The 22,608-nt window shown below is 36.9% G+C and overlaps 1 protein-coding gene across 1 annotated transcript in view; it reads right to left on the bottom strand.

The window, feature by feature from the left end:
* ARAP2 (ArfGAP with RhoGAP domain, ankyrin repeat and PH domain 2) overlaps positions 1 to 22,608 on the bottom strand; it is a gene marked incomplete at its 3' end in the record, with an annotated part of 198,041 nt that overhangs the window by 3,858 nt on the left and 171,575 nt on the right. The window contains 5 exon segments of the mRNA XM_019628086.1: positions 1,105 to 1,239; positions 7,309 to 7,372; positions 9,306 to 9,341; positions 10,607 to 10,689; positions 18,494 to 18,633. Coding sequence (XP_019483631.1) covers positions 1,105 to 1,239; positions 7,309 to 7,372; positions 9,306 to 9,341; positions 10,607 to 10,689; positions 18,494 to 18,633 — 458 coding nt within the window.

The following is a 22,608-nucleotide window of genomic DNA, read 5'->3' as shown; positions in this document are numbered from 1 at the left end:
GTGTGTCTCCTAACCTGAGTTCCTGGGTTAGCTAAGAAATCCATAGTTTTGCAGAGCAGTTTGTTACCAAGAAAGCCTGTAAATGCAGAATGGCAGGGGAGACAAGCTCATGATTTCTCAGTCTTATTCGTCCCTTTGATTACATCAGTGCAGGGGGACCGAGCAGACCACAAAGGAAATAAACCATTATTTTCAAACCTTCTATCTTTTAGAAAAGAGGAATACTATAGTGGGATAAATGTTCAAGGAAAGATAGGCATGGAAAAAATATTTTTAAAAATCTGATCACTAAATTAAAATGGTTTTAGTCTTTCCAAAGGTATTTGTCTTTGGAAAGAAATTCAAGCAGCTTAATTCCAATCCTAGCCTCTAAGAAGAAATAATCTCTTTTACATGTTGTTCTTTTTGCCTTGAGGCACTCAATCAAGGCACCGAAACATGCATTAGTCCCAGAGTATCTAATGAGTTTTGAGTGTAAACAGCCTATGTTATGTCCTTTCCTGAAGAGACTGAACTTCAAGTCAAGATTGATGCCACTTGTGTTCTCCACGCCCCTCAAGGTGAGAAGAAAAACAAACAGCAGCTTTCATGAAAGATGCCAAATCATCTTTATTGATGCTCAAGGGTCATCTCGCAGTTCCTTAAATTAACTGGGACACTCCATTGGTCTCAAACCACTGGAATCTGATTGTGTTACTCGGAAGTCTAGTTACCATGGCTCCAGACATATTCTGCCGCGGGCTCCTTCTATGGTTGTCAGAAGTAAACTTGTAAGACTAATTTGAGACTGACTTTACCACCAGAACTTCTATTTGCTTGGCAACCTCAGGGATACGACAGTAAGTGGTATTGTGCATATTTAAGTGGGTAGTCAGTGACATTATTAAAGCTAATCATTTAACAGAAGTTAAGAATAACACAAAACTTCAAACAGTGCCATAAGGTTATTCATAATGTTTTCCTGATGGATGTGACTTTTCTTCTGTTTTTCAAAGTGATTTACTCCTGTGCTTTGGAAACCAACGAAGTAAGCAATGCACTTAATCACAGTAAGACATAAGAAAACAAATGCTATAATTAATAGAAAAGAAAATCCTAACCTACCTCGATATTTCTCCGGGCTTGGCTTGCATTTCTCTCTTGAGGGATGGGAATTAGAGGCAAACCTCCGATTTTGGGATTTTTGGTTATAGAACGTTTTCGTTCCTGTCCAGCTGGTGGCCGTATATCGTTGTCATGCTGTGGAAACACAATTTCTTGTCATTGGTGTTTGATTTTATTATGTAGCATACATCATGTTATATAGTCACTTGGACCCTTTTCCATATATCCAAATCAAATGATCTGCTTTCCATGAGCACGCCATCTGTAATTATGATGTCGACTCTGGCGACAGCATTGCTCAAGGAGGTACAACTCTTAAGTGAACTGAGCTTTGAGGTCTCAGTTCAATTTCTAAGCTTCAAATACATGCCTTCTGTACTACTTACCAAACCAAAAGGGAGAAAATATTTAAGGAAACTGGCAAATCTCTTTGTGGGAGAAAAATAATGTACTTGTCTACATTTCTAGGCCCTGTAATCAAAGTAACTACATTCACATTTTCTCTTTCCACCAAAGACGAGTGTAGTGTGAACATAATAATTTGACCGTATATATCCCAAATCAACCAAAGGCATGTCTATCAGAAGAAAAATTAGTCTTATTTTATGACCTTTTCAAATGTTACTTTTTTATCTAATTGAATTCCAAAGAAATGTTACCTTGTGCACAGACATTCATACTGAAAATCATTGTACAACAGAGAATGTGGCACATTTAGCTCAAATTATTGACTACATATTCTGGCCGCTGAGCAATTATAGATATGACTGAGATAAAGTTAATTTTGCAACAGGGAAAAATATCCACAGGAAAAATTTTAAGCTCTTGAGTGATAAATCCTTGAGATATGCATATAAAAGAAAAATCTTTAAAGATTTTTCTACTCCTCAGGGTAGATTCACTTGTCAGAAGTTGGAAAAAGCACATTGATTTTCAGACAACAATCTATGAAAGAAATACAGAACACCAACTCTAAAATGAGCAGCTTACAGATGTTATAATGAAATGAAAAACTTTTGGTAACATGTATAGCTAAATGCCTACCCTTATTTTCCTCTACTCTTAAGATTCAACAGATTCTTGTTTTTTTTATTGCAATGAGTATTTTAATGTAGTGTTTTATAGCACAGAATTCATTTCAACAAATGTTGACTGTGTACCCATTATTATAATGCTAATTCATATCGATGGGCATACTGTTAGACTTTGTACTTGTCAATATACATACACTTTTCTCCTTTAATTCTCAATGATCCTACATTATAGGTTCTATTATTACTAGACTTAGTGTATATGCATAAGATCTGCCCTGGAATTTGAGCGAAGCATCTACTTTGGTTCAGCATCTCTACCATGGTAGATTATACAATTGTTCCATCACAGGGCAAAAGTTACAAGGTTTATATTAGTTTTATGTCATGGTCCCAAACTTGGTAAAAATAATTTTGATATTACCTAATTGGGTTTTTCCCAACATGTAAAGCTGGGAGAAAACTGGTTGGGAAGGGATTAGGTAATCGCATGAAGTATAGTTTTACTTGCTGATAGTACACATACTAAATGAGATTTTGAGGAACCTAAGAGCAAATGCAGTTTTCAAACACTATTTCGTTGTCTGACATGATCAACAATGCTGTGAATACCAGCTAATTAGTTCTCACTGGATTGATTCCAGAGGTATTTTTCCCAACAGCAGAATCATTAGCTCTAAAGTAGAATAGTATGTTCTGACATTTACAGTCATGTATAAGCGACTTCAAAAGCTATACTGCGTGGAACCTCCAGCCGAGGATCAGACTTTCATTATTACAACCAATGACCACACCCCCAAATCATTTCTGTCTCCCACTTGCCGTTTATTTTCTTTTCCCACAGCTTTACTGAGGTATAACTGACAAATAAAATTGTAACATATTTAAAGTATGCAGTGTGATGATTTAATACATGTATATATTGTGAAAGGATTTCCCTCCATTGAGTTAATTAACACATCCATCACCTAACATATTTACCTATATATTTTGTGTGTGTGAAAACATTTAAGTTCTAATCTCTTAGCAATTTTAAATTATATGATACAGTATTACTGACTATAGTCACCATGTTATACATTAGATCCTCAGGCCTTATTCATCTTATGAGTGAAAGTTTTGTATCCTTTTGTTTTGTATCCTTCTAGCAACCTATTTCCCCCTCCCCAGCAACCACCTTTCCACTGTGTTCCTTAAGTTTGACTTTTTTTTTTTTTTAGATTCCACATTTAAGTGATACCATGCAGTATTTGTCTTTCTCTGGCTGGCTTATTTCACTTGGCATAACCCCCTACAGGTTAATCCATGTTGCTGCAAAAGAGAGGGTTTCCCTCTTTTTTAAGTCTGAATAATACTCCATCGTGTATGTACACCACATATCCGTGACCCACTCATCTCTCAACAGACCCTTCGGTTGGTTCCATTACCTTGGCTATGGTGAGTACTTCTGTAATGAACACGGCTCTGCCTCTCACTTTCTGACCTTGACTTCTGATCTTTCCAGCTACTTAATTTAGTTTCATTCCCTCTAAGTATTCTTAGGCTCTTTGGGTCCTTCAGCCCATTCTACTCCCCACATTTTTTCCCACTTCCTTCACAACCTGGCTGAGATTTCATAGTCAATCAGTATATTCACCTCCTTGTAAGTATCTTCAAGTCCTGGGCTCCTGCCCCCTCCGTGACACCTGCCTGGCCAAGCCCTAAACCTAGGTCATCCAATTCTACTTACTCTATGGGTGTCTACCAACTAATGGAGGAAAAGAAAGGAGAAGACCACTCTGGAGATTTATCTTCCTTTAAATTGACCTTCAATATCAAGTGAGCACTCACCGTTACCTTGACGTTCTATTATAGTACAATTGGCTTCATCTTCTACTCTGCCTCTATATTTCTAATACCCCTCCCTGACTCACATGTGGTAACTTAATGGCTTTAATTCAAAAAATTATTAGTAATCATTCAAGAATTTCAGTTTCCCATCATGAAATGTACCAATCTCCCCTACATCTATAGCCATACAAGCAAGGCTCTCTTCTCTTACAATCAGTAATTGCTCTGATTACAAATAACTTTTCTCCAGACATATCTGTGATTATAATTGTTCAGGGGGCCAGAGTATACAGTCAGACATGTAAGAACAAATATACCACACTCTCTGTTGTACAATGATTTTTTTTTTTTTTTTTAGCAGTGATCAACAGATATGCACTTACATTGCTTCATATCTGCTCAGGGGCTCTGTTGGTTTAATAATCTCCCTCCTCCTCTATCAATTTTTTTTCCAATTACTGGATAGTCTTCGTCAGCATACATGAAAAGTATATACACTCTCCCAACTTAAAGGCAAACAAATCGAAACCCCCAAACCTACCTTGATCTCGTTTCTATCTAATCACAGCCTCATTTATCTACATAGCAAATTCCTTGACAGAATATTCTGTGCCAATCGCCTGCTTTTTCCTCCTTCCTCAACCCTTCTCATTTCTTTTGCTGGTTATTTTTTCCTGTTATACTTGACCTTTAAACTTTTAATATTCCAGGGCTTATTTGTCTGTCGTCTCCTCTCTCTCTCTCAGATCTTACTCAAACCGTGGCTTACAATACAATGTAAATACTGACTTTTCCCGAATTTACATTTCCGCCCCAAAGTTTTGCCTGGGTTTTTGATCCATACATCTGACCTGCTTGCTACTCAGCATAACCATTTGTATGTCTAATAGACATCTCAAATTTCATGTGGCCAAAACAGAACTCTCAATTTTTCTCTGCATCCCTGATAATGTCACATTTGCCAGTTGCCCAAGGCCAAAAATCTCAGAGTCTTCCTTGAGTTCTACTCCTCTCAAACTGTTACAGCCAATCACTCTGCAAGCACTTATGGGCTCCACCTTTAAATATTCTTGAATCTGAACATATCTTAACAGATCCACTGTCACCAACCTAGTCCAAGCTGTCAACTTCTTCCACATAACTAGCTGTTCTTCCAGCTTCCACCTTTGAACCCTAGAGTGCAGCCTCAACAAAGTAACCACAATTATTTTTTAATTACAGCCCTGATTATATTCTTCCCACGGAAACTCCTAAACTGAGACTACATGGTCTGTCTCGTCATCCTCATCTCTACATCCTCCCTCACATAAGCCTTCATGATGTTCATGGAATAAGCCAAGATGATAGCTCAGGATCTTGCTGGGCCCTATCCCTGGAATGTCCCCCGCTGCTGAATACCTGCATGACTGGCTCCCTCCTTTCACACCCATCTGTCAGCTACTCAAAAAGGTATTCCCTGAGAACCTTTCTCAATTAGTGCCCTTCCTACCTCAGACACAGTGGCTTTCCTTTCCCTCACTGATTTATTCATTGTCACAATAATATCTCCTTGAAATTTTACCAGGTAACTTATTTATTTTCTCCTCTCTTTCCTGTTTTACACACACTAACTGAGCAAGTACTTTGTAAAAGGCATTGAGTTCTGTGATGCAGATATACATATGTATCTAATAAGACTCACAGAGTCCTTCCTCTCATGGGGTTTACTTTATACTTTAGGAGGAAAGATAGGAATGAAAAATCTAAACACACAAATGCTTTTTAATTAGTGCTATAACATTGAAGTATAGGATGTTAAGGGTTCTTATAGCCTGAAGGTCTAACTGGAAAATGGGACTGTTTCTCTGAGGATGTGACATGTTAGCTGAAACCTAGAGGACTTTTGTGGCAGGGGTGGGATGGGGATGGATATTAGAAAGGTATTCCTTTCTGGGCACCAAAAGGACGCATTGTAAGGGGCTCTTACTGTTGATTTGCGTATGTGTGTATTCACATATATATTAACATTTGCTACTGTCCTGTTTTCCTATGGAGGTGAGCTTAAATCTAAAAGGACCTTTGTGTTCATATAATCCTAAGAAGTGGAATGAACAAAGAAAAGGTAATCGGGCTGAGTCTCTGGAGCCAAGACAACACAAGATAGGTGAGGCAGTGAGAAATAACCTGGTCCTGTGAGCAACCTCTGCTTGCCGGCTATTTATACCTTGATTTTCAACTAGAGTCGACTGACTTTATTAAAAAAAAAAAAATCAATTTAGTTGCACCCAAAATAGACACTGTAACAGTTTTTAATTATGTGATTCCAATTTTAATAAAATACCTCAAATCTAGTTTTTTTTAAGTAGGACTTGAATATCTGAATTTTTAAAAAGTCACCCAAAAAAAAAGTCTCTAAAAAGTTAGCAACCAATCTTTCTCTGCAAATGTATTCCCAGGAAGTAATAGTGGCATCAGGCTGAGAAGAACAGTGTTTATTAACCACTGGAGAAGTTAATCAATTAAATGAATAGAGAAAATGGTTTTCAAACCAAGTGACCAGATTTGGGGATGAATTAACTTCTCATTTGTAAGAGAAACAGGGAAATACATCCTCGGTAATAAAGAGTGGCAACTAAATTGTTACCAGTGAATTTCAATGCTCTTGAGGGAAGCACTGCTGGGAATTCAGCCAGACAAGGTTAGGGAAAAAACAAATCCTATTAATGGGATGATCGAAACCTTCTCCTAAAAAGTGAGACCTCCTCCAAGGAGGAGACTTAAATAGGGAACTGAGTATATGTGTTGGCCTTTGGCACCTCTGGGTTTAAAACGCTAAATGTATGGTCCTAAGCAAATGATGGAACCTTTCTTAACCTTTACTCCTTCATCCATAAGCAATGCCATGCAAGGTTTGTTGCAAGGGATACATGAGTTAACTCTTTTTGAAGTATCTACAACACAATACGTATTAAAGAAATGGAAGTTCCTTGTTTCCAGATTGGCAGGGGTGAGACAGTAGGAGCTCACAGGGAGAAAACAGAGACGACAGCACACTTTGCTAAAAGGAAGCTCAGTGTGGGACTCTGGAAGGATGGCCCCTTGGGTAAGCCCTTCTTTCTTACCCTATCCTTACCTTGAAGCAACACATTTTTCCTAAGCAAAGGAGCTGCTGGGCTGGCAAAAAAGATGCCTCAACAAAGAGAGTAAACTCCGTTTCAGAGAGAGTAATGGATAAATTTGGATTCTCGTCTATTAAAAAGTATACGCATACAACTTATTAAAAGTAACTAGAAAATCACCATCACTGTAACATTCCCTGTAGACCATTATACACGTTACTAGACAGTTGACACAGACTCCATACCTGGGCAATAAAGACACTGGCCATCCACTCCATCTGAGTTTGTAAACTATCACAACACAGGTGCCTGCAAAACAAGGTTTATAAAATACGTAATTCAAGAAGACAATGGACTATTCTCCAGTGCACTTGTTTGGTGATTAAGTGATCAGCAACCCCTTAGGATTTCTCCGATTAATGACTTAATGCAGTCAAAATGGGAGTATTTCAGTACAAGTTGGTTCAGGCTTCTGTAAGTATATCAAAATTATAGTGTAAATATGCTGGTGGAAACTATAGCTATACGTTTTGATAACTGCTGAACAAGGATCACCGATATTTTTGGAAAGGCAGAAAGGTCAATGTCATTTGCTTTCTCAGGTGCATGATGGTAAAATGTCTGTTTCCCCAGAAACTCCAAGCCTAAGAAGAAAAATATGTGCATATTTTCTTAGCAGATTTTCAAAATAGGCTTAGACATCCTCCTTCGTTATGATTAGAAACATTAATGCTCACAGATTCATGAAAATAAACCAAATGAAAAACCACTGCCTGTCCGATAACACCAATTCAATAACCTTTTATTGAAAACCTATAACAGAGAAGATTCTTACCCTCAAGGTCCACATAGTCTACTAGGGGACCCAGGCATGTAAACAAATACATTAAAACACTGAGAAAAACAGAAAGTAAAGTTGGACACAAACATAGATGCAGCACACTTAGGGATGCGATGATGGTTGTTTCCTATAAGAGGAAAATTTTGTGACCGACATTAAAATGAGAAAACGGACATTTCAATATAGCTATTTTTTGTATTCCTGCATTATTAAAAACAACTTATTTGGAAAATGTTAAAATAAAATTTCTGAAATATGCTTGCTTCCTTTGTTAGATTCTCATAAAGAAGTGTCTCTTCCCATTACCATGTCCAAGAAAACTCTTCTCTCTATAAATCATTTTAATTACACACTCACATGTACAAAATACTGCAAAGAAGACATAAATAGTGCTCAGAGTTGAGAGTTATCTGATAAGACGTTTCGGATGTTTAAGCTCTGGTTTAGATGAAGAACGACAGTTGAGTGTGCAGATCAGCAGCAAGAACGGGGGTGAAAGGGGAAGGGAGGTGGATGTAGCACGGAAGGAGGCGCAGTGAGGAGACCACATCCATGAAACCCGCAGACATGAAGCAGCGAGGCACGTATGGAGAATTAAAGACAGAGTATTCTTTTATCAGTAAGTGAAAAGGGCAAGTCATGGGAGATGAAGCTGATGGGGCCCATATTTAAGGGTCTTTCATGCCATGCCAACAATTGTGTACTGCAGATAACAGGATTCACAGAAGAGTTTTAAAGCAGGAAAGAAACATGGTGCATTTTAGAAAGTCTCGGGTGGCTAGGTGGAGAATGTACTAGAAAACAAACACAAAGTCAGAGCATTTAGGACTTCTGGAATAATGCAGGCAGGTGCATGAAGGCACGGCCTGGAGGATACAGGGGTATGGGTGGATCCGAGAGATAAGGAAGAGGCACCTCCGGTGTGGTTTAGCGCTTGATGACACACAGCAAGGTGAGCGAGAAGGACACATATAGTACAGTGTCTCGGGAGAGTGGCTACGTCCTGGTGACCTCAGTGGAGGAAAGTGCATACATGAAAAGAACAGGTTGGAGACCAAGATTTATTTTTTTTAACTGAGATTGGGTAGGTCTTATCCCTTACTTAAAACTGAATTTTGCCAGCTTGCCCCATGAAAGCTGAGAATATAACAACTGGGAAGAAATCATATGTCATTTCTCTTAAGAGGCATTGGCAAATAGGATACATGGGATTGAAATGGACCTAAACCCTGAAGCAAATCGAGTTTCCTCTTCTTAGACACGAAGTATTTAGAAAAGATTTTAACTTCACTTAGGTGAAACACTTCCTGTCTGTAGATCTGTCTGCCAAATCACAACACTGTTCATTTACTGAAGTTATCATCAATATATCAGATCCCAAACTGCCAGCTGTTAACTTACCAGTGATGTTTTTCAGAACATGCTGTCAATCCCCAACTGCATCACATGGGGGAAAAAACAAACAAACACATACATATTAAAAATGATAAATTTTACAAGACTGAAAACAGGAATCAGATGTTAAGGAGGTGATATTTAATGGTGGGACTGCATAACAGCATTGATACCTACAAGTGATGATTCAATGGATATGATTTATCTAGAGGTAAATAATAAATGTTAAGGGACTCTGGCTACATATTTAAATATGCTGAAGGGAGACAGGGGGAAGGAGTCTCATGATGCTATGGGGCAGTGGGAGAAGTCACTCAGAAAATATTCTTGACTAAGGGCAGGTGTCTAGGAAAATGGCCAAAATACTACACATACTGACCTGCTGATATTGTGAGGAATTAAAGAATGTGCCAATTGCAATACAGGTATGTGTGTTGAGTTTAGAAATTAAGCATGGAGGCAAAAGTGAGAAAGTTTTTAGTAACAGAATCTCAATCACATATATTTCATTAAAATGGTGTTTCATGAGATGAAGAGAATTGTTAAGTACAAACACTAATTAGCCAATCCAAGTAATCTGTGATAAGAAAGTAGGGTGTAAGCCAAACGCTGGGTTAATCCAAGTGTTAAAGAGGAACATAGGGCCGGCCGAGTGGCTCAGTTGGTTAAGAGCTCGCTCAAGAGTTTGAGCTCTGAGCAACAGCGGTTCGAGTCCAGCCCGAGCTGAGCAGCCGCTGAGCTGCCAACAGGTAGCAGGATGGCTCAGCTTAAAAAAAAAAAAAAAAAGAGGAACATAATGTTTGCGAAGAGTCCACTTCGTCTCTACCCTCTACATGCGGTGGATTTGCTACCAAGTTTGGCAAAGCAAAAAGGGCAAATTATAGAGCCAGGTACAAGACATTCTTAGAGCAAAGCATCAGGAGGCTGGAGGGCAGCATCTGTCTTCCAGTGCGTAGGCTCGCCTGGAACATTCCGTATGTCCCCAGGCTGTGACTGAGTCAGGAATAGGATATGGAGAAACCCGTGTGTTTCCCAGTGGACAGAGTGTGCTGGGGAGTTCTTCCTCTACAAAGAGGTCACGCCATCACCCAGGAGCTAGCTTGACCGTAGTGGGAACATCATCCCTCCTTATCTACCACAAAAGTTCTCTTGGTCTGCCATAGGTCCCCTGCCATGTGTCTGTGAAAACTGAAGGAATTTTCCTCAAGTTTAATTTATAAAGTGAGACTAAGGCCATTGGTCCCTAAATCCTTGAACAGGCATGCGTCCCCACACGTTTTCAGCCACCCTTCCCTTTTAAGCTTTACCTTGTTGGAGGCTTCATCTTCTTTTTCACTCCAAGATAAAACTTCATTGAACTCAGAGAAAACATTTTGTCGTGTTTACTACTCTGTAAGGAAAACAAAATATATAATTAAACAGATTTTATAAAGATCCTTATATTTGTCTTGAGTGTTAATGATTGGGTTTAGAATTGTTTAGTTTCTCCAATGTTTCATGAATGTAATATCAAGTTTTTAGTAACTGAAGATTGTTTTGATTACAATGTTATAAACTCAAATAGATAATTTTGTATATAAATTACAGAGGGTGCCAAAAATGTATACACAGTTTAAGAAAAGAAAAACTGTACTAAAATTGTAATACTTAATATATACTGATAACAAAAGATGAGTACAAGTCATGTGTTCACATTTGTTGGCACCCCCAGTATATGCATGTTTATATGTGCTACATGTATATTTAAACACACGTACACAATAATTCCTTATTCAAAACACCTGGAGCCAAATGCATATTGGGACTGATAATTTTTCAACTTTTTCATATTTTAAAAATACAATACATATGCAATGTTATATAACTCCACTACACCGCCAGTGTTGCCTGGGGCAGCACCCTGTATTCCAATATATTCATATTTCCATATTAAAATGCATGATATTTCATATGGTATGAGATAAAGACTATAAATATTGTTATAGACTGAATATTTGTATCCCCCCCCAAATTCATATGCTGAAATCTAATCTCCAATGTGATAGTATTTGGAGGTGGGGCCTTTGGGAGGTAATTAGGTCCTTAGCGTGGAGCCCTCGTTAAATAGCATTAGTGTCCTAATAAAAAGAGGCCAGAGAGCTAACAAGCAGTCTCTCTCTGTGCCATGGGAGGATGTAAGAAGCTGGAAGAAGGCCGTCACTAGAGCCTGACCATGCTGGCTCCCTGATCTCCACATCTCGGCCCCAGAACTTTGAGAAATAAACTTCTGTCACTTATAAGCCACCCAGTCTATGTATGGTACTTTGTTATTGCAGCCTGAATTCAGGCTAATATCTTCATGTTGGTTTGGGTCAGGCTTTGCCACAAAATGCATTAGGATTTTCTATTCTTTTTGGATTTCAGAATTATGAAAACTATACTGTGAACCTGTATGGACACATAATGAACTATCTCAAATATCCATATTAATAAAAATTTTCACTAATAGTTCATGAAAGGAGACTATAAAGAATAATTTAAATCCATTTACTTTAGACCTATTCTATATTCTCCATACACATCCAGACATATTTATTTGTGATTAATATTAAAAAATGTAATCATTGAACACTGACCATCAGGAATGTTGTCAGACAGAAGCAAAACTTGAATCATTATACTTTAATTTAAAAACTTAGTACCAAACCACACACATTTTGATACTTATCCTTGGATCCCCTGCAATAGATTTTATAAAGATAATAGCCATGGAAATAATTGGTAACACCAGCAGTCCCATATCCTAAAAATTCTCAAGAAAATCTCTTGCCTCAAAGTGGTAAGCAGATAACATTTATTACTAAGATCAAGGGGCCAAGGGTTATAGAGCCCAGGTGCAAATCTGCATTACTACTTATTAGTTTATGACCTCATATGCTCTTAGTCGTTCTCGATTGCAAACAGGTATAATAAAAATATGGACTATCTCATAGGGTTGTAATGAAGATTAAATGAGAAAGTAAAGGGTTACTGTGAAGGGTTATTGTACAGATTCAATTAAAAAAAGCCCATAAAGCGTTATGTCTAGTAATCGGCATATAGCAAACACAAGAAATTACAACTATTATAAATTTAGAACATATCATTTCATAAAAATAGCAATATACCCAAGTTGTTAGGGTCCTAAAACAAATGCACAAAAGCCCATTTAACAAAGACGTAAATCAAATCAGTACCAAGTTCTATAAAACAAACTCTTACTATGAAATCTGTTCTTTATGAAAGCAGCCAAATTTGAAAAGTAAAGGGTAGAAAATATGTCTATAAAATTAAAACTTGGTTTCCATGGAGAACACAGATTAGGAAGATATAGAGGAAATATAGAGAAAAAAGTAAGCAAGAAGAGGATGAGGAATTATGCTTTGCTGACCAAAGAATGGCCTTTGTGACAGTAATGATAAGGCCTGGAATTTACACAGTGGATGTGTACTCCTAAATTATTATCATTAATGTTTGCTATTATGAACACGGTAGGTAATTAAAAAGAAACATATTTTGGATATTTTTTTTCTTTATGGGTACATTTCTAGACATGGAATCACTGGGTCAAAGGCCAGAAACATGACTAAGAATACAATTTTGACTAAACTGATGGGGACATAACTTTCAGTTAAATGTATATTCATGTATTTGCTAGGAATCCTCAGCTTTGATTTGGTCAACAATATGTCCATTTCTTTACTTAGTTGTTTGCATTAGTTCTTTATGTATCGAATATTAAATTGCTTTTCAATTGAAATATTCTACCCAAATTGCTGTTTGCCTTAATTTTGCTCAGCTACATGGTCATGTAGCTTGAAAGGTTGTTACTTTTTAAGGTCTAAATTCTTTAGTCAATCTGGAATGTATATTTTATATACAGTATAGATGAGAATTTTAATTGGAAATGTTTTGTTAACAATTCTCCCAGCCCTATTTATTAAACAAACCTTCCTTCAGACATGCATTTATGATGGTATATTTATCAAAGATAAATTGTGATATACAATTTTACCTTTGAGGCACTATTGCTATCTCCGGTCATCTTTATGCCAGGATCCCATTCTCTAAGGTATTTTAGTTTTATTGTACACCTTAATAGTTGAATAATATTTCACAATTATTTTACTTTTCATGCTCCAAAACATTTTCATGTTTTCTTATCTGTTTACCCTTTGAAGTGAATTATCAAATCATTTTTGCCAAGTTCTAAAAATAATTCTCTTGGATTTTGAAAAAAAATACATTAAACTTAGAAATCAATATTAGTAGAATTTACATGAATGTTTTTATTTCTACCAGTAAATTTCTATAGTTTTATTCATATAAGCCTCTACATCTTGTTAAAGTCATTTTCTGGTAGTTCACATGTTTTGACTTTTTATACTAGGTGAGGACTGGTTTGCGGGTATTGATGTTGCAGTTTGCTACTTTCCTAAGTTACCACTTAGGAGTTTAAACTGTCCAATGTGGAAGAGTGAGGTAGCACTGTGAGGCAGTAAGTGTTCCAAACAGAAGAGTCAAGGAGAGGAAAACTTAAGAATGTGCACAGTGGAGGAGGCTCCTGGCCCCTCTGTCAGAGGTTAAATCAGATTACAACTGAGGTTAATGTCCCTTCTCATAAACTGCGATTCCCTCGGACACAGTCCCAACTGAGGCAGCAGGTTACGTGATGGCAGCAGTTCCAGCAGTTTGGGTAAGATGGGCCTTGCCTATTTGAGAATGAGAAGGGCTGTGCCTGAAACTAGGCAGTCCTCATTTACACAGCCCATTGCTAAGTCCAGGACTGTCTACATTTAGAAGTACTTTTGGTCATAGACTGAGCGCCTGAAGTCATACAACTGATTTCCAAGCCACTTCTGACATGCAAGCTCATTACTTTATACTATAGCCTGTCCAAAAAGAACACAAATGATAGAATTTGAGAGAAGACCAGCAATGGTGGAAAAAATTTTTTTTTCATTTCAATCTGTAAACTGAATATGCATAAAGAGGAATTATAAGGATCCTAATGGAAAGTTATACCAAAAAAAAAATCTCATTTGGCAAGAAAACTTTACTGCTTATTACAACTCCCTCTTTAGGTATGTGTATTTTCTGGAGAATTTTTCAAAAAGTTCAGTATACTGGAGTGTTATGAAGTCTCTAATGTGTTGCTTCAGGCACTATATTTCAAAATAAAGTTTTTAACTAAGCCGATTAAATGAGTGTGCTTAAAAAATTACTCTTGTGGTTAAAAGGAATTTGCTTATTAGTGCATGCAACTTCTAACGACCCCCCCCCCCCGTACCCATTTGCTTTTTTCATACCATTAAGAGTTTAATGGTATTATTCTTCGAAACCTCTCACCTTTTATGTAAATCAAGTCTGAAAACATTTTAATTAACATTTTCTGTGCAAGGAAAATTCTCAAAACAAAATACATCTTCCCTTGTGTATTACCCTAATTTGTTGTTAATGAGCATTCATAAATTATCTCTCATTAACACATAGTCTCTTTAAATACATTTTCCCATTTGTAGTTTTCACTCCCTTCTCACTAAATCACTTCTAAACATACACAAGCACACATACATTAAAGGCAACTGTCAAAACCAGAACCAAATCTTTATTCAAATAAGTTAGGAGATTGTTACTATTATTTACCGTAAAATCATTTGAAAAGTTAACACTGCCAATGATCTGACCATTAATATTAAAAGGGACAGACAAGCATCATGAAAAAATAACCAGCAAAATAAAATTATGTGTTGAAAATAACAGAAGTTTAACTTTAAAGGAAAACTGTAAGTCTCTCATCTGCTTGTCTTAATGTGCAAATTAAAATATCACTTGCATTAATTTAGTCTGACAGATGTACAAATATAACCGAAGCACTTAATGTTTAGACTATAATTTGATAACCTGAGGTCACTGTGATAAAATGTCTTCAGTGTCCTTAAATAAGGAGCACTGTCCTTCTGACAAATGCTGTACGGTCTCACTTACATATAGAAGCTAAGAGTCAAATTCATAGAAGCGAGTGGAATGGTCACCAGGGCTGGGAGTGGGGTGGGAGGTGGGGTGGTAGGGGAGATGTTGGTCAAAGGACAGTTTGTTATGCAGAATGAGTAAGTTCTGGAAATCTAATGTACAGCATGGTGACTATAGTTAATACTGTATTATATACATGAAATTTGCTAAGAGAGGAGATCTTAAATGTTCTCATCACAAAAAAACAAATCTTTGTGAGGTAACGGATATGTTATGTAGCTTGACTGTAATAATAATGTCACAATGTCAACATATTTCAAAACATCATGTTGTACAATGTAACTACAGAGGGTGCCAAAAAAAATGTATACACATTTTAAGAAAGGAAAATAAAAACTGTATTAAAATTGTAATTCTCAATATATACCGATAATAAAAGATGAATACAAGTCATGTGTATACATTTTTTGGCATCCCGTGTATATACAATTTTCATTGGCCAATTATATACCTCAATAAAGCTGGAAAAATTATTTCAAATATGAAAGAAAAGCACTGTTTTTTAGACAAGCTCTCGATACCATCACCTTCCACCAGTTTATATATATATTGCTTTAGATTGAGCACGATGATTTTTTCAAAAAGATACCAATTCGTAAAACGAAACACATTCTGTTAAGGGATACAAGATTGCTTAACTCACAAAAACAATCCCTGTAAAAAAGTCACTTCTCCTTGAATAGGCTTCCCTGTGGTAGATTTTAAAATTTGTATCAGGCTGGGGGAAACACCATAAAAAAACTGAATTGTATGGATTGTCATATTTGAAAATATTTGGTACTATTTAAATGAAAAAGACATCCTCTTTAAATAAAGTTCTGTCAGCAAAAACACCTACTTAAAATAGTGCAAAAATCATTTGTTTTTCTAGTTAAGTCCCTAACAGAGCCTTTGAAGTCAGACACCTGGGAATGGATTGAGTCACTTACAGGCTATGTGACCTGGGGCAAGTGATATAATATCTTGGTAGGCTCCATTTCTTAATCTGTAAAGTGGAAATAGTAATGGTACCAATTTCATAAGGTCATTGTAAAGGGAAAATGGGCTAATCCAAGTGAAATGTATGGAACTCTGCTTTTCATAGAGTAACCACTTGGATGGTACTTGGTGTAGGATTGCACTGCTGTTACTATGAGGACTAGCAGTTTCTAGCATGCTGCTGCTCCTACACAATGCAAGTATCAGCTCCTTAACGGGACTAAAAATTTCAGGTGGATTTTTAAATACCTTAAGCAGGCATTCAACTACAAAAGTGACTCTTAACCAACATATTATGTCTGTGAAGGGTGAGGATTAAAGAAATCAGTCTAATACAGACCAAGGTGACCCGCTGATGGAAACCAAATAAAATTCCATCAGATTCAGTTGTAGATGGCTAGAATAATCAGCCATGAAGTCTATCATTTATTTTCACAGATGCAAACTTAAAGTTCACGAACCTTAAAATCTGATGCGTTCAGTTCACATAACCTATTTCTTATGTGCCTGACTTCTGCAAAGTCTACTCTTCCTCTACTGAAAAAAAAAATGGAGGAATGATAATAAATGATAACAGTCACTTGGTACCTGCACAGACGCCCTTCTGGGTCTATCAGATGGGATAACAAAGTGAGAGTCCGGGTACAGTAGACAATACAGATCTTTGACTAGAGGGATAAGGGCTGCAGAATTCAATGCTCTCTTACTAGCCTCCTGGCTGGACACTCCGCTGTCTTTAAAGAAAGTGAGTATGAGCTGCATACACAAAGTAGGAATGCTATTAAGATTCATTTATGCCCACACATGGAGGCTTCGCTGTTGGAAGAACATACAGGGAAAGTGGTGAAAGCATGTGGAGAAACAGGGCTACAGAGCTTTGGAAAGCTGCCTATCAACTCTTCCTTCATAACATATTAACAGACGTTACTAGTCGGTTTTTCTTTGTACATCTCCAGAAGAAAACATAGTGAGGTGCCACACACTTCAAGGATGCAAGCAGTGTTTACGCAAGAGAATTTTATAACTCCATATAAAAAAAAGCGTCTCTAGATCCTGCTGTCATTGTACATTTAGCATGATTGCATGGGCATTGCTTGAATCTAAGGAAGTGGATGTTACTGTATACGCCCATGCAACTCACACCCAAAACTGGACAGAGAACATTTACTTCTATCATCCTAGGAATCGCCTTACTGACTCTTCCTCTTTACAATTCCACACATTGTTCTCCAATTCTCCACACATTCTCCACACCCCAGGCAAACACTTGCTAACCTACATCTCCATTCATGGTTTTGCATCATCGTAGACTTCTTACAGACAGACTCATATGGTACTATTTGGGGTTGAGCTTCTTTTGCTCAACAAGGATTTGAAGATTTGCCCACATTACATTAGTATTCACTTATTTTACTGCTGAATACTATTCCATTATATGAATATGTCATTATCCTATTGATGGACACTTGGAATGTTTCCAGGTTGCAGCTTTTTTTATGAACAAAGCTGCTTATAACCATTGTTGCACACATCCTTTTGTGGACATAAGACCTAGGGATAGAGTTGCTAGGTCATGGGGTAGATGTACTAATAACCTTATTGAAAAACTGCCAAATAGTTGTACATGGTGATTGTGTGATTAGACCCTCCCACCAGCAATTTATGAGAGTTGTAGTTAATCAACGTCCTCGCCAACATCAGGTATCGCCACTCATGATTTTAGTCATTTTAGTTGGTTTTAGTCAACTAAAAGGGTAAAAGAGTATCTCAGGGTTTTAAATTGCACTTATTAATTTCCACTAGCTGAACTGTAGTCACTTTTGCCTTAGGGCATGACACATTCTCTCAGTCAATCTCACTGACTGAGATGCTGATTGATATGCTAGTTTATGTAACATACAGACTTTTCTTTAGGACTTAAGTCATTCTCTGTCCTGAAAAAAAAAAATGTGACGTGCTCAGAAAGGACATACACAGAATTCTCTACTGTGTTACTGAGTGCATTAATGTCATATTCCAGAGGCTAGAAGAAATCCTCAGCTTACTATGCATTTCACTTTATTTGCAGGCCTTGACTTCCAAGAGACAGGGCTGAAATAGGTATACAATGATGTTAATACCCACACAAACATGTATACACAGTCAAATACTCCATGTACAAATACCTTCACATCCTTGTAAAGAAATAGATATCCATCTCGTAAAATACAATATCGGTCTTGAAACTTATTTCCAGACAAGATTTTAGATGGTTCTTCTTTGATTTTCAAGGTTCCCTCTTTGATACTTTCCAGGGCTCTCCTCTCTGTAAAGTATAATATTACTTCTGTAAGTTAGGTACGTTTTCGTGTATTTGGAATAAAATATAAAACATGTCTATATTTTTAGTTTTGATAATATAAAGTAATCATTTGTTTCCTACCATTAAGGAGCCTACAGTTAATTTCTGGGGGCACCATGTGTGAGGCAGGTGCTGGGCAAGTCACAGACCCCCTGACCAGCTCCATTGAAGACATAATATACAGGCCTGTCCATGCTGCCCAATGAGCTACTGGCTAATAAGCCCTGAAAATGGGGTCAGTCTCACCTGATATGTAAGTATGAAATATACACCAGATTTTAAAGACTTAGTACAAAAACATAAGAATATCACAATTTTGTAATATTGATTACATTCTGAAATAATCATATTTTGGATATGTGAGTTTAAATAAAATATATTAGTAAATTTCATTTCACCTGCATTGATATATATACATATATGTATATGTAAATATATGTATATATATGTTTTAACATGGCTGCTAGGCAATTTAAAATTACATAATCAGCTTACATTATATTTCTTTTGAATAGCACTCGTATAAACAATACAAGGTACACAGGGAAAACTCTCCCCTGAAATTCTGACTCAGGAATCCAGGGATTCTTATGGCTTTAGAGAAATCCCTGTACACGTGAAACAGGTAAAGGTAAAAAAGGTACAACTGCTAAGGTAGAGCATTTAACAATAATTGTATTTTATGTGCAATATTGTTAGGGTCCCACACTCAACAATCACTTCAAGTAATTCTCTTAAAAAATAATTTTTTGGTAAGGATACCAAATTTGTATTTGTGTACATGTGTCAACATATCTCGAGTGTAAATCATTCTCCTCAAAATCTAGACAATGAGCTGCCTCTTTGAGAACCGAAGACTAGTGGACAGAAAGGGATCCTGAAGCCAGTAGCCAAAAAGGAGCTATTCACTGAAACTGTACATAGTAGGGTACGCCCCAGAATCTTTCTCTGAAGGAATTAGGTGCTTTGGGGTGCATTACATCTTCAGCTCTGTTACACTTGTAAAAAAATTACATGGTTTTCCGAGTCACTTACTTAATGGCTTGAATGCATAAAGGTCATTATTTGATTCATAATTTAGCTCTTAAATACATCATAATTTCACATTAGCCATGACATTGCTGTCCTTGTTTCCTTGCAACCTTTCTGACTGTTCCTTTATACACCAGCCCTCTCTGGATACAGCTGTCTCTCAAATGCTGGAAATTCTATGCTCAGCTCTTTAATGTTCTTACTTTAACACAGAAATGTATGATCTTGTGTTCTCCCAAAGCTAAAACCACGCCCAAGCAATGTGCTCCATAGCTTCCTTGGTTCCTGCTAGACATAAACCCTTGGACACTTCACAGACAACTAAAACCCAACACATCCAAAACTGAATTCAGTGACCCCACTCCTATGTCACCTGCAATAGTAACCTCTTCTATTCTCCCTATCTTAATATCTCAGGGAGCATCCAAACCAAGAGACTGCGGATTGCACACAGCTGTCTCTGTAATAATACGAAGCTAATTCCCTTCAGAAAGCATTCTCTTACTACCTGGATAAAAGTGAGTTTGCCAGTCCTGTGAAATTTTGTCAGTGACTTCCTCAGTTACAAAGTGTTTTATTCATTTACATTTTTAAAAATTTTACTCAACATATACTTTTAATGAGTAAAATAATAAGATATAGTCTTATTATGCAAGAAAAACACATACAAGAAAAATAAACAAGAAATGGTATTTTCTTGAATGGGCGACATTAAGTGTAAGAAAAGATGTCAATGATTTTCTAGCTGAACCACTTTTCTGTGCTTGAAAGCTCCCCATAAACAAACATCCTGGCCTATATGGTGTGTTTATACTCTTATATTTAAATAGTCTTCATACATTTAGATTTTCTGTTCCTTGTGGGTAAAAATAATGCTTAACAACTGTTTTAATTTTCACAGCAGATTCCTGCATGAAACAGGGAGCTAACAGAAACTTATCAATTGGTTTACTCAGTACTAAATTATAATATTAGAAGAAGTCAGAACATTCATACTCTATAGTGAATATCAAAGAGTTTCATCAATTTCCAAGAAAATATTTCCATGTGAAGTGGGCTAGGTCTTACCCTCAACTTTTAAAACCTTTTTAAAATCTTTGGATTTAAAAAGATTTGATGGGAGCGGAATGAAAATTATTTTGACTAGACTGTGCTTTACAGGCTCAAACTATTTTTCCTGAAATTTTCTTAAGTCATTGATAGTGGATGGCACAGTTAGCTTTCCAGGTCTGAATTTGCCGGAAGCAATTGCATTTTGCACTATTCAATTCTAATGCAAATTTAATTCCCAAGCATCTGCCATATGCAGCAATCTAAATTTAGAAGCCCACAGGGATCTGCATTTGAGTTACATCTTATATCTTAAAAGCATTGCTTCCCCATTGAGATCATTAAAACTTGATTCCCATGTATTACATTCCATTGGGGGCAATTTTAAAGAACTTTAGCACTTAAAATAAGACAACAAAAAATTGTTCATTCTAGAATCTTTAGAAGATATAAATATATGGTTTCCTTGTGATAGAGAGAGATGTTGAACCTTAACTCAGTATAAGAGATAATGATAAAAGATGGTCTAATAAGATTAGGTATGACAAAGTCTAAGTGGCAATTTTAATGAAATTTTATTCTCCCTATCTCAGTGACTTAGTCATAATTATGGGGTAGAAAAGAAATTTGAGGACTATTTTCTTTCTTTTCTTTTTTTTTTTTAAAGATTTTTATTGGGGAATTGGGAGAAGGGGAACAGATAAGTTGCTAGCCTTTTGTTCTTCAGTCTAGTTGTGGAGGACGTTGCTTCACTGGCCAAATTTGGCACCATCATTGCGCTCTTCCTGGGGTGGGTCGGGGGGTGCAGATAAGTCGCCTGCTTCTGGACGGCTGCTCACAGTGGCTGCTGGCCACTCACACTGGTTGCTGGCTACACACGGTAGCCCATGGCAACCCACCTGCCGTTGCCGGTGACTCATGGCAGCCCAGCTCCAGGTTAAGCTGTTGTTCAGCATCTTAGCTGTAGAGGGCAGTGTCACTGGCCCTCATATGTGGGATTCAAACCAGGGCCCTCTGGCATCCCAAGCTAGCTCTTAACCAACGTGCCACTCAGCCGGCCCTATTTTCTTTTTTTTCAAGTTGGTTAACCCCCCATTACAATAATGACAATGGTGCAAACTGTTCCTAAGAAATAAAATGCTGCTTTTGAAAAGCATTAAATTGATTTTTAAGTAGAGGCAACAGAAAATTCATTTACTCTAATATACTTCTATAAAAGTATGTTACCTCATTGCCTTAAATGAATGAGCAGAAATTAAGTGCTGGTTGAGTCTAAATCTATTCCTACTTGTGATGTTTACATTTTAAACTGTTCAGACAAAGCAAGCAAATTGAGACAATTAAAACCCCTAAGCGATCCTGAACCCCCAAACTTATTATTTGATAAAATTATTCATTTAGCAGAAGTGGTGAAAACATAATGTCAAACAAAAGTATATGCTTACAATTCATTATGTAAGATTAAAAAAAGCTATCATACAATTAATGAAATACAAGAGTGCAAGTGTGTGTGTGTGTGTGTGTGTGTGTGTGTGGATACAGGGAAAGAGAAACAGATACAGAAATAGGCAAGCAGACAGACAGTAAAATTTGTGGCAACTAGGTATCAAGTATGAGGAACAGAATGCAAGGATGGGGTATTGCTACTTTATGTTTTAAAAAAATGTTAACAGCATTAGCTATTTGGTACTAAGAGAAATTGTAGCTGCAATCAACTACTTTTGTATCAAACTCTGCTGATTTCCACTTGGACTTTCATTAGAATAAGAACATCTTAAAGTAATAGAAATCCTTAACACTGTTCCCTTTCTTTTGTGAAGAAGAGTGTGCTTTTGAGATGATCCAGTTTTTCTAACA

Source organism: Hipposideros armiger, unplaced genomic scaffold (assembly GCF_001890085.2).
Source record: "Hipposideros armiger isolate ML-2016 unplaced genomic scaffold, ASM189008v1 scaffold_747, whole genome shotgun sequence".
NCBI classification, from domain to species: Eukaryota; Metazoa; Chordata; class Mammalia; order Chiroptera; family Hipposideridae; genus Hipposideros; species Hipposideros armiger.
Note: the sequence above shows the minus strand (reverse complement) of the source record. Positions and strands in the feature narration are given on the sequence as shown.